This window comes from Dryobates pubescens, chromosome Z (assembly GCF_014839835.1).
Source record: "Dryobates pubescens isolate bDryPub1 chromosome Z, bDryPub1.pri, whole genome shotgun sequence".
In the NCBI taxonomy this organism is placed as follows: Eukaryota; Metazoa; Chordata; class Aves; order Piciformes; family Picidae; genus Dryobates; species Dryobates pubescens.
In genome coordinates this window covers 87,563,944-87,579,005 of record NC_071657.1, presented here as the reverse complement: position 1 = coordinate 87,579,005, position 15,062 = coordinate 87,563,944, and the positions used below count along the sequence as shown (strand labels likewise).

General features: G+C 51.1%; 1 protein-coding gene across 1 annotated transcript; it reads left to right on the top strand.

Moving 5' to 3' along the window:
* Positions 1–274: 274 nt before the first annotated feature.
* Positions 275–12,221, top strand: LOC128899348 (uncharacterized). The gene is made up of 9 exons (XM_054177814.1): positions 275–414; positions 6,522–6,764; positions 8,778–9,068; positions 9,438–9,535; positions 10,845–11,037; positions 11,210–11,321; positions 11,556–11,692; positions 11,973–12,075; positions 12,197–12,221. Exons 1-9 carry the CDS (start codon positions 303–305, stop codon positions 12,219–12,221), a joined length of 1,314 nt encoding a protein of 437 aa, XP_054033789.1. The 5' UTR covers positions 275–302.
* Positions 12,222–15,062: the final 2,841 nt, after the last annotated feature.

Sequence of the window (15,062 nt, the reverse complement as noted above, 5' to 3'; positions counted from 1 at the left end):
GTGCTTCCTGAATGCCCTCTAGAAGGGGTTTGGAGAAAAGTCCAGGGTCTTGGTGACAGGGATTCTTCTGTTTAATACTAGAGTCTGGATGCCCCTGTAGAAAAAGGACTGCAAAAGGCAGCAGAACTGACAGTGAAGGGAGGTTCTCTTCCTGAAGGGGAACCTTCCTGTGTATTGAGAGCCTGCCTTATATATCTGATTTCCTTCCGGAGTTGAGGTCTTGCAGTCAGTTACAGATACTTGGGCTCAGAGGCAGCAAGTGGAACCAAGATTTCAGTCCTGCCTGGGAACTCCATGCTAGCATGGCCCTGAAATTTCTGGCTCTGAGATTTCTGCTGGCCCTTGTGTTTTTGGTGGCAGCACAGGGCCAGGAAGAACCTGATCTCAAGGTCCAAGGAGTGCCCTGGGAAACCGGTAAGAAGAGGTTCCTCCTTTTCTCTAGACAGATTTTGCTGCTCGTTCTCCTGCAAGTTTGATACAGACCTTTACTCCCTACAGCCCGGGGCTGAAGCCCAGAAGGACCTCTGGGGGATGGGGGGGAGAATTGAACTTTCTCTCACCACCACATAAGGGCTGTCAGCTCAAGGTCCTGGTATTTCTGAGAGACCACAGGATGGAGTGAAGGAGCTCTGGTAGGGGGCACGTGCACTGGGGGGCTGCGTGAAGGATGGGATTAGGGTGGGTGGTCAGAGACGGGTCATACCCTGCAATGAGTCAGTTTTCCAATCGTTCCCTGAAAGTATAGACTGGGCATGAATCCATGCATTGTAGATAAGGGAAAGAGTATTTGGGGAGCAAGGCTGCCACTTTCTGTAAACATCCTAGCTCAAGGACACTTTGTGTGCTGAGAGCAGAGTAAAAGGAAATTTGCTGTCGCTGCCAGCTGGATGGGCCTGGGCATGGGAAGCAACTGGCTACCTGTGTGGGAAAAAGTTGTAACTCCCTCAGTGGGACACAGCTGCTGGTTGAAGCATTCAGCTGTGCTGCTTCTGCTTTCTGCTCTGAGAGCAAAGCCTGAATGTAAGTATGTTGTTCACCAGCATATCTATAATTGTGGCTGCTTAGAAGATGGTCTGAACCCTGTACGATCCTTTCTCTGGCCCTTTGGGACAGGGAAGGTTGTATTTTATTGGCGCCACGTTGGGCGCCAATAAAGAAGAGTGCGGTGGTTTGAAAGGAAAGGCTCTGCTTTCCCTCCCCCACCGAGAAAGAGACCACAGCTAAACCCAGTCGGAGAAATGAGATTATATTTTACAAGGAGACAGATTCTATGTAACACAACAAATACAGGTATTTTACAATATATACAGGAATATACAGCAAATGAACTCAACCAGAAACCAGACCCCCCACAGAGGGGGCTTCCCCCTGTGCCCCCTTCACCCCCCTACCTCCCTTCTCCCCCAAAAGAGGTAGAAGAAGAGACGAAAAGGGAGTTAGTACAGCAAGAGGAGGCCTATGCACAGGGAGTTAGTTCTTAGCTTTTGGCAAGAAGCCCAGAAGCAGATCCAGCCGAGAGGGACAGTGAAGGAAGGAAGACTGAGAGAAAGTTCCCAACTCCCCTGGGTCCAATCTCTCCTCCCACAATCCTACCAATGAAATTCGTTTAGAATACCAAAATATTTTACAAACATTTAGCCAGTGTGCCCCTTTCTTAAAGGCACAGTGTCAAACGGCCACAGTCCACCCCTTCTAAACAATTTCATTGGTCGTTCGCACTGTCCATCCAATCGGAAACAATATTTACAGTTCGTGAGTAAAGTTCATAGTCCGTTCCGGCTATACTCAGATGTAGACGATTCATAAGTCCAAAAAAGTCAAGAAATAAGAATATGGAAACCAGCTTGTCTCTCTGCAGACGAAGTGAAGAAAAGGTAAACAGGAACACAGGGACTCTCAGTTGACTCAGGGCTCTCAGGGCTCTCAGGGTTCGTGCACTGTAGATTCCTCAGGGATTCTTCCCTTGGGCGCATTGTAGCTGTACAACAGTCTGAAATTAAACTCTTTCAGCTAAAGTTAAATTTCTTTGTGGAATACACTGAATTTGACCATTCTCCTGCATTACCCAATAAGTGTGACCCGGACCTTCTGCTGAAACCACCCCTCGGACAGGTTTAGCCTCTCCTGAGGGCGAAAATACCCAAACAGTTTTACCTAACAGATTCTTTTCTCTAACAACAGGAACTCTATCACCTTCTACTCTCCGTAGCAAATCTGAATGTGCCGGTCCAGCGTGGTTCACTGAACCTCTACTATTCACCAGCCAGGTTGCTTGTGCTAAATGTTTCTCCCAGTTTTTCAAAGATCCACCTCCCATGGCTTTGAGAGTGGTCTTCAACAAACCGTTGTAGCGTTCAATCTTCCCTGCAGCTGGTGCATAGTAAGGAATATGGAAAATCCACTCAATACCGTGCTCTTTTGCCCAGCTCTTTACAAGGTTGTTCTTGAAATGATTTCCGTTGTCTGACTCAATCCTCTCTGGAGTTCCGTGTCTCCACAGGATCTGTCTCTCCAGACCGAGAATGGTGTTGCGTGCAGTTGCGTGTGGAACTGCATAAGTTTCCAGCCATCCAGTGTTTGCCTCTAACATAGTAAGCACGTACTGCTTACCAGAACGAGAACGTGGTAGAGTGATGTAGTCAATCTGCCAGGCTTCACCATACCTGTACTTGGACCATCTGTCACCATACCATAAGGGCTTAATTCTTTTTGCCTGCTTAATAGCAGCACAAATGTCACAGTCATGGATGACTTGTGTGATAGCATCCATGGAAATGTCTATGGATCTGTCACGAGCCCACTGGTATGTTGCATCTCTGCCTTGATGTCCTGATGAATCGTGAGCCCACCGAGCTAAGAATAGCTCACCTCGGTGTTTCCAGTCGAGATCAAGTTCAGAGTCCTTGTCTACTTGAGAAACTCTTGCAGCTAAATCTGCCTGATGGTTGTGCTGCTGTTCCTCAGTAGCTTTGCTCTTAGGAATGTGAGCATCAATGTGTCTCACCTTCACTGGAATTCTCTCGATTCGATCAGCAATGTCTTGCCACAGGTCGGCTGCCCAGATGGGTTTTCCTTTCCTCTGCCAGCCATTCTTCTAGTTCTTTAGCCAACCCCATAGAGCATTGGCTACCATCCATGAGTCGGTGTAGAGATAAAGCTTTGGCCATCTCTCACGTTCAGCCATGTCGAGAGCTAGCTGCACAGCTTTTACCTCTGCAAACTGACTGGATTCTCCTTCTCCATCCTTCGCCTCTGCAACTCGGCGTGTCGGACTCCACACTGCAGACTTCCACCTTCGCTTGTTCCCGACGAGACGACAGGAACCATCTGTGAACAAAGCATATTTCTTCTCATCATCAGAAAGGTCATTGTAAGGAGGAGCTTCCTCAGCATGAGTTACTCTCTCCTCTGGAGGTTTAGCACAGTTGGTACCTTCAGGCCAGCTTGAGATCACCTCTACCTTACTTAACTCTTGAGATCCACCAGTGACTCCCAGAATAGTTATAGACTCTGATCCCTGATAATTTGATGGCAATATGGTGCACTGAGCTCCTGTGTCAACCAAGGCCCTGTACTTCCGAAAGTGTGAAGTGCCAGGCCACTGGATGTACACATCCCATTAGATTCTGTTATCTCCATTATCCCTCTCCTCCCCCTGGCGGGAGGCAGGGCACCCCTAATTATGGGGAACATTTCCACAGGTGCAACGAGCACACTGTGCAGTGTTAGAACTGGAGCCACTGTTGGAGCTGTCATCGTTGTCCTGGGGAACTGTGCAAGTAACAGCTACCCTTCTGGTATTGCTACCCTGGGTTCTGCCACTTTGCAGTTCCCTCAGTCTCCTGAAAAGATTAGAGGTTGGTTGACCATCCCACCTGTTCATGTTCTCACCAAACTGATCACGCAGAGTTATCCAAATGGTCCTACGTGACTGCCTTGGTGGTCTGTTTTGGTTTGGCCTGTTTTGGAATGACCTCCTTGGAGGATGCCTGTTCCTCATAGCTGAAACCTGCACCCACCTGGAGGAAGAAATGGAATTATCTCTTTGTGCCAATTGGCACATGGAATCTTTGATTTCATCCTTCAGCTCTCTCATGCAATCCTTTATCTCACTAGACAGAGCTTTAATGGCTGAAACCAAAGAAACACGTGTCATGCTATCATCCAATTGTCTTAGTTGATCAGTGAATTGGCCAACCGTAGGAGGATCTCCACCATAATTTCTTGCCACAATTCTACTTGCCAAAATATTTGCATAATTGGAAGGAGCAAGCTTAATGAGCTTTTTAGCAAGACCAGCTGCCACAGGGATATCGTCAGGATTCAGAGTATCATGGTCACCATAGAGTATCTCTCTAATGGCAAACTCTCTCAGACGCTTAATTCCCTCATCTATGGTAGTCCAGGGCTTAGGATTCCATGGAAGATCATCTCGGGAAGGGTATCTCAGGGAAACCGCCATTAAAAGGCGTATCCACAGATTAACCTTACCGAGAATCCTGGCTAGATGTCTATCTATTCCATTATCCTTTGAGAGAGTTCCTAGCTGAGCTGCTGACTTGTCTCCAACCATTAGAGCTGGAGCACCTGTATCATAACACCTAGCAAGCCAAGATAGGATGGGTTCCTTATCTGCTCTGAGGTAATCTTTGCGGACATTGCGAATCTCCTCCCTGGGTGACGAGCATTCGGTGATGTCATCTTGCTCTCCATCTATCACATCTTCCTGAACCTTTTGTCCATCAATTTCTACAGAAGCTACTCCAAAAGCCCATTTGTAACCTTTAGGGTCCTTGAAACGCCCTTCTCTCAGAAAATCAATTCCGAAAATACAAGGTGCATCAGGTCCGGTCACAACTGTATACTTCTCCCACTGCTTACCAGTTAGACTTATATTAACCTCCTGAAGTGTTAAACTCCCTTATCTCGATCGGCAAAGTGGAAGATGTTCTGTTGCCGTAATTAGTGAGCCGAAAAAAACCCAAACAGTGTTTATACAACAGCTGGATCCTATGCATAAACCACAAATAGATTTTACGCATTAAATATTTACCTATCTGGTCTAACATCAACCCGATGCAGTACCGGTAGACCAACATGCCACAGACCAAGAAGAATAAACGTTCTAAAACCCAGAGCACCTTCATTTTGTTTCTCCGGCTGAGACAAGCAATAAATCAACTTAATTACTTAATTGCCCGGCCCCACGTTGGGCGCCAATAAAAAGAGTGTGGTGGTTCGAAAGGAAAGGCTCTGCTTTCCCTCCCCCACTGAGAAAGAAACCACGGCTAAACTCAGTCGGTAGAAATGAGATTATATTTTACAAGGAAACAGATTCTATGTAACACAACAAACACAGGTATTTTACAGTATATACAGGAATATACAGCAAATGAACTCAACCAGAAACCAGACCCCCCACAGAGGGGGCTTCCCCCTGTGCCCCCTTCACCCCCCTACCTCCCTTCTCCCCCAAAAGAGGTAGAAGAAGAGACGAAAAGGGAGTTAGTACAGCAAGCGGAGGCCTATGCACAGGGAGTTAGTTCTTAGCTTTTGGCAAGAAGCCCAGAAGCAGATCCAGCCGAGAGGGACAGTGAAGGAAGGAAGACTGAGAGAAAGTTCCCAGCTGCGCCAGGCCCAACCTCACCTCCCACAATCCTACCAATGAAATTCGTTTAGAATACCAAAATATTTTACAAACATTTAGCCAGTGTGCCCCTTTCTTAAAGGCACAGCATCAAACGGTCACAAGCACTTTGATGCCTCCCAGATCCCCTTTCAGAAGCTGGAAGTGCTTCTTCCCAGTTGTCAGCATTCTTGCCTGTAGGAATCATTTCCCAAAGCCTCTCCCCACAGTGCTCAGCAACTGCTGGGACAGTCTGTATCTGCTCAGCCTAGATGGTGGAGAATATGGTAACGAGGGGATGTGGAGGAGGGAGCTTGTGGTAGGGAAAAGGGTCCAGAGGCTGTGGTAAAGTAGGGGATGTGAACAGAGAAGGTATTGCTCATTCCCATGCCTCACTGCATGGTGGCATGGGGCAGAAGGAGAGTAGCTGAGGTACTGTCTGAGCCAGGACAGGGACCCTAAGGACATCTCTGATCCCTGTGGGAGGGATGAGCCATGGCTGGAGAGACACGCATGCCAGCAGGACTGGTGGTGCCATGGCCTATCAAAGGCAGCCTGAGCTGGGGTGGGTGGCATGCCTGAAGAGGTAGCCAGAAGGGGTCTCTAAGTTCAGGGATCCTTGTCCTGGTAACTATTGTCCTGTGGGATGTGGAGGAGGCAATACAGTGCCCCTGGATACAAGAGTGATTGGGGTAGGCTCATTCATGCTTTAAGTGTAAAAGAGCAGTCCCCCTCCAACAAGCCTTGCCTGTGAGTCACATTCTGATGGGTGGACTTGCTATATTCCTTCTTACTTCAGAGGCTGGAAGGATTGCTGGGGATTTCTTTCCTTCCACCTGCCTGTGCAGGCTCATCAGCTCCCAGCCCAGCTAACATCTACTTTCACTTCTGCCAGAAATGTGCCAAAGGCCCCGGTGGGACTCAAGACTCCAGCTGGCACCAGAGAAGGACAATTACAAGAAGAACGAAGAAGTGATGCTGAGTTGCATTGATGGTTTGCAGCCACCCTTCACCAAAATCAAATGTTCAAGACAAGCCCAGTCTATCAGTCATGGGAAACCCATATACAGAGAAGTTTGGCTTAGAAAGGACAGCAGAGGTCTCTGGACCCGTATTCATTCCAGAGTGGAATGCTTAGGTAAGAGAGGCATCAGGATCAATCCTGGCTGCACTGCTCTTCCCTTCCTGGCCAGGGGAAAGAGGCTGTGCACTGCATGAGCTCTGCCTGTCTGAGGAAAATTAGGTATTGCTGAAGGCAGTGTTGAGGCTGTACTCTGCATTGGTTAGGCCAGACCTTGACTACTGTGTCCAGTTCTGGGCCCCTCAGTTTAAGGACATCGAGACACTTGAACGTGTCCAGAGAAGGGCAACAAGGCTGGAGGGAGGCCTTGAGCACAGCCCTGTGAGGAGAGGCTGAGGGAGCTGGGATTGTTTAGCCTGGGGAAGAGGAGGCTTAGGGGTGACCTCATTGCCCTCTGCAACTACCTGAAAGGTGGTTGTACCCAGGAAGGGGTTGGTCTCCTCTCCCAAGCAACCAGCACCAGAACAAGGGCGCACAGTCTCAAGCTGTGCCAGGGGAGGTTTAGGCTTGAGGTGAGGAGTAAGTTCTTCACTGAGTGAGTCGTTCATCATTGGAATGTGCTGCCCGGGGAGGTGGTGGAGTCACCGTCCCTGGAGGTGGTCAAGGGAGGACTGGATGTGGCACTTGGTGCCATGGTCTAGTCATGAGGTCTGTGGAGACAGGTGGGACTTGATGATCCTTGGGGTCTCTTCCAACCTTAGCTATACTGTGATACTGTGATACTGTGAGGCAGTCCCCTGTGCTGAACATAGTCTGCTTTTGGCCACTGGGTTGGGAGGTTCTTACTGGAGGTGTGGGTGATAATGATCTCTCTGAGGGCTTCTGGGATGGCACCAAAGCATGTGCTCAAAGGAGAGAAGCATGAGAGAGCTGTGTGTGGTCTGCATGACATGACAGTTGAGGCAGAGGGATCAGAGGGCTCTGCTGCCTGTGTTCTCTCAGATTGTGCAGCTGTGACTGCCACACCTTGCTCTCTGTAGGCAGGTACCCTCTAGGCTTTGTGTCATGGTGGGCATAGGCCTGGCACCATCCTGACAGAGCTTGGAGCACTGAGATCCCCTCCAAGGAGGCACAGAGCAATAGGAGGCTTGGGAATCCAGTAAAAGGTCCCTGCAGCTTGCCAGGACATCAAGGGCCTTGAGACACGAGACACGAGCCACAGCGAGAGTGCTCAGGGCTGGTTGCCAGCAGACAGCGTTGAGAGGTCTGTGGCAGGGTAAGGGAATGTTTCTCCTGTGAACCTCCCCAAGCACAGCCCAAGCTTGCAGAATGTTTTGCCTGGTCCCCTTAGGTACTTTGCCAACTTCACGTGGCAGCCCTTGCTTCTTTGATGATAATATCAGGCAGCAGGGTCAACTGCCAGTCCATCAGGCTCTCTGCAGGTTTGGGGTTTAGGATGAGCCCCTCATAAGTGCCCCAGTCTCTTGACTCCCCAGTTCTCCTAGCTTTTCCTGGGGGAAGCAGCACAGGGCTCTTTTCCCATCATCCCCTTTCTGGATATGTGGTGTAGCAGGGCTATGCCATATGATGTGCCAAAGCATCATCGCTTCTTACATGGCCAGGGAAAATACAGTCTTCCCCTAGGGTCTACACAGAGCAGGAGAGGGACTGATCTTTGTAAGAGCTGCATGTATTGCACTGTAGAGGTTCTGAGACCCCCTGACACCCCAGTTTTGATGCAGCAGGACAAATTGGATTGAGAAATGGAAGTCCACACATTCATGCACATTAATTCCTGTCCACGATCCTCTTGCTCCCATCAGAGGAGGTTGGATAGGTTGGACTCGATGATCTCTGAGGTCTCTTCCAACCTTGGTGATACTGAGAGGCTGTGAGGGCAGAAGGATCCTTTTTGTTGCTCCATGTGAGCAACCTCACTTAGAGAATTGTCCCAAAAGGTCATGCCCAGCTTCCGAGCCCACCATGACCCCCGAGTCTCCTGCTCCCTGCCTCTTCTTTTGCCTCCCATCCAGCTGGGTGGGGAGCAGGGACTTCTGGCTGCAGTGCACTTGCAAGGCTGGGAGGGGAAGGGCCCTAAGGAAGTCACCCACTTGCAGTGTATCTTCACAGAGGTATTCCAGGTTGTCCCCGGCACCTGGGAGATTTCCAGCACCAGCATCAAAGTGAACTGGACCTGTGGGCTCCCCGGCGCCTGCCAGAACATGCAGGCCATGTGCCGCCTGGCAGAGCCTTCCTCCGCTCCCTGTGAGGCTGACGAGGTGGAGGGAGAGCAAATTCTACAAGGCCAGGAGGGAACATTTTCCTGTCCTCTTCTCCAGCCCTTCACTGACTACACTATCACCATCACCCTGCCCCCCAGCACCATCCTTTTTGCATGGCTGATCAGGACAGAGGGAACAGGTAGGTGTGCCTGAGCACAGGAGAGAAGAGGCAGTCCCGTGAGCGTCACACCTAGGGTGCCCTTCAGCCCAAGCACCTGCTCCCTGCAGCGATGGTGCTGGGATCGGGGCTGCTGGGAGCCTGGGTGGCGCTGGCCAAGGGCCTCTGCAGGGTCCCGGAGCAGGGCGTGTGCCCTGCTCACTCTTCCCCTCCTCAGCACACTGTTCCTCTTCCTGCTGCTGCAGCACAGGGAGCCTTTGTGGAGGACAAGCCCTGCCTGGGGGGTGCCCTCGTGGCCTGTCTCCCGGGCCACGAGCTGCCTGCACCCCGTTTGGGGCTCAGCCCCTCCTCCCTGTACTCATGCACGACTCCATCCTCCTGTGTTCCCAGTGCCAGATAAACCAGGGGAGCCGTGGCTGGATCCCAACACGAGTTCCCTCAGGTGGAAGGCGCTGCCCTCCTGCAGAGGGGAGATCCTTGGAATCCAGGTACCAGCAGGCCTCTGACTGCCCAGGAACCTCCTCACCTTGCCAGGCACCTCCCTGCCTGCAAGTCTGTGCAGCAGCCTGGGGACAGTGGGGAGGGGGATGCCACGAGTCCCTCAGGTAGAAGGCAGTGCAGGTGACCATCTGGCCGTGAGGAGCAGGAGCATTTGCTCTCTCACCTTAGACATTCCTTGTGCTATGCAGTTGCCTGGAGAAGCGCTGGGTGCTCCCTGCCCTCTGGGCTTCCCTCTGGGGTTTCTGCTCAGCTTGGGGTTTGCCCAGCTTGCGGGGGGGCCTCCCAAGGCTTCCTGTGACTCTTGCACAGGCTTCCTACCACAGGAAAACGTCTGGTTTGAGCCACCCTCTGAAAATCCCTCTTCTTCTGCCAGACTTGCACCACTCCTCTGAGTTTTCCTCAGTGCTAGAGGTGCCTGCTGTGGCTGTGGGTCAGGGCTCTTCCCAGGGTAGAGCCCTGCTTTGAGGCGCTGAGGAGCGCTGAGACCCCTGCCAGTGTGGCTGAAGCCCTCCCTGGGGCAGGCCTCTCCACAGGGTGACAGGCACCCAAGACACTCTTGTTCTTTGTGCCCCACCTGGCTCTTCCTGGGGGAAAACAGCATTGCTTGTGGCTCTCCTGCAACTGGTTCCCTGCTCCCAGATGCCAGCCTTTGTGAGGAGAATCCTTACTTTTCTGCTTTCGCTTAGCTGCTTCTCTGCACATTGCCAATAAGCCCTTTCCATAAAGCTCCTCCCAGCAGTGAAGATGGTCCAGGGTCTCTCTCCAAGAGAGATTCAGATGGTGCCTTGGCAAACAAGGAGCCTCCATCTGCATCCCTTGTGGGAATTCTCTCTTCCCCTTTTAATGCTGACAAAGCCTTCAGAGGGCAATCTTCCACAGGAGGAAAGAGGAGCTGAGGGAAGGATGTCGCCACAGCGCCTGTGGTGGTGCAGCTCCATAGCAGTGAGCTGGGCCCGGGCTCCTTACACACACACCCCCCTCTGCAGATGAGCAGGCTCCCTTTTGCCCTCAGCTCATCACTGAGCCTTGATCCTTTGCTCACAGAGGCAGCTGCTCTCCTCTCCTGGGTGCTGGCTCCAAATTCCTTCTCTCCTCCCCCTCCGCCCCCCCCTTGTCTGCTTTGGGGTCCAGTGCATGGGCCTAGGCTCCTGAGGGTTGCTTTCCGGGAGACTTCCCCAACAGGAGTGGGCAAGGAGAGATGCTTGCGGGTGCTTTGCTGTGCCTCCGTGCGCTGGGAGCAGGTTGCCACGGCGCAGGTCGCAGCTGCTGCCCTGCAGCTCTCTGCCCCGTCCCCAGCTGAACATCACGAGCTGGAGCACGCAGGATGGTGGCCTCCTGGAGATGGAGCGGCTGCGGCTGAGTGGCTCTGCCACCGAGCACTCGGTGCCTCAGCACGGCGCTGGCAGCAGCTACGTGGTGACGATGCGGGGAGTCACGGCCGCCGGAGCTGGCGCCGCGTCTCGGTGGACTTTTCACACCAACACCTCGGGTGAGGCTTGCTGTGTCTGCGTCCCCAGCCCTGCGGTCTCCCAGCCAGCGCCGAGGAGCGTGGGCGCAAAGGAGCTGGGCTCTGCAGCCTGCGCTGCCCGAGACTGCCCCTGCCCCCACGCAGCCCCTGCCGTGCTCCCCGCTCAAGCTCATCCCCGGGGCCTTATCTCCAGACTCTCCACAGCCTCCCAGCGTCAGCTGCCGCCGCGTCCGTGACATCTCCCCGTCCCAAGGCACAGCTGTGCTTCCCCTCCGCCCCATCGCCCGTCCCGAGGCGACGACGAGGTGAGCGCAGCCCCTCGCAGCTCTGCTCTCCGCAGCCCTGACACGCTTCTCCCCATGGGCACCGCTTGCCCGCAGCCCCCTCCATCGTAGGGGTCCTGCTTGCTGGGGATGCTGCCACCTGGGGCCAGGCCTCTTGTCAGGCTTTGTCAGTGCTGCACGGGATCCATTCCCAGTCCCTCTGCTGAGGGACCGAGTACCTTGGCAGGACAGTGTCCCAGGGCTCTTGGGCTACAGCTGCAGCATTCAGCATCTGTGGGTGGGAGGCCTTTGCCTGCAGGGTGAGCAGTGGGGCAGGAGTGGCCTGAGCTCTGCCTCCCATCTCCTCCAACAGGCGGAGAAGTTCACCTGCATCTGCTACAGCTTCTCTGTTGGTAAGTGGGCTCCTTATTCCCTCTGCCTGATCCTCTTTTCCACATGTACCCTTTTCCCAGACTGGCTTCTCCCCCTTGAGATGAGCTGGCCAGATGCAGGTGTGGTGGGGTCTCATAGAAGGAAGAGGAAACTTTTTATTTTTCATTCATGGGTTAATTCTCCATTCCAGAAGAAAGCTAAGTCAAGACACACCTGCACTCTTGCACTTACCCTTTGCTGTTGTGGAGCCCAGGCGATAATGTGGCTTAGACTGTGACACTGAGTCTGTTTGTGTTTCAGTTGAAGTGCAACCTCTGGGTTCATGGAGTGGGACTGTGATTGGAGTGGTTGTGCTATTGGCACTCCTCATGTCTGCTGTGATCCTGTGGTTTTTGCTTTCCAGGTGAGTAGGAAGGTAACAAGTTCAGCAGGAACACACTCAGCAGGAACTGGCTGAACTGGCTGAACAACAGAAGCTGGCAAAGCCAGTCTCCCTTACTCAGGACTCCCCTTTGCCTTTCCAGGAAAATATCTTCCAAGAAAAGCTAAGGAGCATTATCAAAGAGGTAGGAAAACACTATCCCCTGGGCCACTGTAGCAGAAAGGACCATGGGGCTGAGTGGTATCTGGGAGGAAAGTAGAAATCTTCTAGGAGAGCCCGACTCTCCAGAGAAATATCAATTCATCCCTGTGGTGTTTGGGATGGTCAGAATGTCTCTGCCCACCAAGTCCCATGTGGCAGCAGATCACAGCTCTAAGCAGTGCTCTCATCCTGGAGCAAGCAAAGAAGGGCATCCCAAACAGGTTCTTATGGCTTAGTCCATTGAGGGACCCATGGCCATGTGATCCCTCCAAGGGTAGAGATCTGCCAGAAAGGACCTCAGGAAGGTCAGGCTAAAAGGCTGTTGCTCTTGCCAGGGCACCAGAGGGCAAATTCAAGGACCCATGGTTGGGTTCAAGATGTAGCAAGCACTGCCCTGTGCTCCAACCTGTCCTGGATACATGTGTGTACAGTTATGTATGGCAACACCATCTCCCCATTAATCCAAGGGCTCACATGAGCCTCTGCCTTGGATGCCTTTGATCTCCACAGGTAATGATGGCCAGGATGGAGATCAATCACTCCAGCCCCTGGCCAGGGCCACAGAAGACATTCAAAGCAGTGAGAGAGTGGAGAAGAGGAGGATGATGATCCCAGCTAAGTGCTAAAGGCTGACAAGCTCCCTGGCTCTCCTCTGACTGTGACCAATACTTGGGTGCTACCCACTTCAGCATAGCAAGAGGAAAACAGGAGACAAGGAGAGTTGTGATGTTTTTCATCACACAACTTCAGCCCCTTCTCCTCCCACTTTCACTTTACTGCTGTTTGAGGCCTGTGGTCGTTTGAGGCTGTGCCTTTAAGAACAAACACTGCTGGAACACACTGGCTAATGTTTTCGGTACTAGAACCAAACCATTCTGATATTCTAAACGAATTCCATTGGTGGATAAACAAAAATGCAGCTTTAGATTGTGAAGCAGTTGGAAATTTTTTTTTCCTCAGTTCAGTTCGGTTTGGGAGTTTGGGGAGTTGGAGGTTTCAGCCTGTTCTCCCTGCCTGCTTCTTCTGCAAACTGCTGGAGTTGGCCTTCAGATAAGCAAACACTAATCCTGCATGGGCTTTTGAAGCTTACTAACAACTCTTTTCCTTAGTAACTTGCCTTTCTCTCTCTCTAACCCCTTTTTGGGGAAAAAGGGAGGTAGGGGGGGAGAGAGGGAGCTCCAAGGAGGGGATCCCTCCCTCGGGGAGGGATTTTTGTTGTGTTATTTCTCTTTGCTGTGTATTTCTGTGTATATATTGTAAATACCTGTATATATTGTGTTATATATAACCTGCTTTCCATATATGCTTGTAAATATATAGCTTTTGCTCTTCGACTGAGTTAGCTGTGGTTTCTTACTCTGTGGAGGAGAGAGAGCTAAGCCCTCTCTCAACCTACCACATTATTGGCTGCCCAACTCGGTGATAAATTAGTTTGATTTATTGCTTGCTTGAGTCGAACGAGCAAACATGAAGGTGTTTTGGCTTTTAGAGCGTCTGCTTTTCTCTGTCTTCAGTGTATTGATCTACAAGTATTGCCTGGGTATGATTATCGATCAGATAGGTAAATATATAATGCAAAAATTATATTTGTGGTTTAAGTACAAGATGCAGCTCCTATATGATCGGTGCCTGGAATTCTTTTGGGTGAAAAGATACAGAAATGTTACATCGAGCACACTCCCTATTGAGATAAAGGAGTTTACGATTCTGGTCGGTGAAAGGGTAATTTTAAGTGATGGCTGGGATCCAAAGCTGATTTTCTCGATGTGTGTAGTCCTGCTGCTGGTGATAAGTAATGTGTATTTGCTGGTAACACTGTACCGGGAGAGAAAAGTTTCTAAGGCATGTTTTGTTATTAGACGGAGGGTTAAGAGACGAAAACACCACCCTGGCTCTGTTTCAGGAACATCCAGTGAGGATGATAATGGAGAATCTGTGTCAGTTAAAGATAAAGCTAAAAAGTCAATCGGCAAGGCAGCTCTGAATAGCAATGGTGATGATTCTGGCAAGCAGCCAGGGTCTGCAGTAGCCCCAAACATGGCAGCTCCCGTGTCCTCGGCAGCCACCATTAACGAGGCAAAGTCATTTCCTCCTTCTTCCATGGCAGGAGCGGAAGCGTCCTCCAAAGCAGCTAATCTGTCTCAAAGCTTATCAGCTTCTGATAGTAAGGCAGCTGGAAACCCAAACACACCTCCAGTAAAGCAAGTAGCAGTTTTAACAACAAGGAGGGGTAAGGCTAAAGCTGATTCAGGAGCTGATGGGGATGCACAGCAAGGTTCTTCTGCTGGGGAGGAAGAGAAAATTTGTCTTAAAAATATAGCTGAGTTATTGAGATCATCAGAGGATCGAGATGCATCTCTTGGTAGGACAGCAGCTAGTGGTGGTGCTTCTCAGCTTAAAGGGATCCTTGAGAGAGTGACAGAAAGGTTGTTTGGACAACAAGTTGAGGAAGAGGAGGCAAAGGAAGAGGAACAACAAGATGACCTAACTGACTGCTCTTCACCCCGGGAGGAATTGCGAAATGTAAGAAAAGACTATCTCAGAGCAGATAAGGAGACAGTTCTCGCTTGGCTTGGTAGATGTTATGATACAGGTGCTCCAGCTCTAATGGTTGGAGACAAGTCAGCAGCTCAGCTAGGAACTCTCTCAAAGGATAATGGAATAGATAGACATCTGGGCAAGGCTCTCGGTAAGGTTAATCTGTGGATACGCCTTCTAATGGCGGTTCTCATGAGATACCCTTCCCGAGATGATCTTCCATGGAATCCTAAGCCCTGGACTACCATAGATGAGGGAATTAAGCGTCT

Coding starts and splice junctions, on each gene's coding strand:
- LOC128899348 (XM_054177814.1), top strand. CDS start 303: ATGGCCCTGAAATTTCTGGCTCTGAGATTTCTGCTGGCCCTTGTGTTT. Junction 9,069..9,437: donor GATCAGGACAGAGGGAACAG/GTAGGTGTGCCT, acceptor CTGTGTTCCCAG/TGCCAGATAAACCAGGGGAG. Junction 12,076..12,196: donor CTGTGGTTTTTGCTTTCCAG/GTGAGTAGGAAG, acceptor TTGCCTTTCCAG/GAAAATATCTTCCAAGAAAA.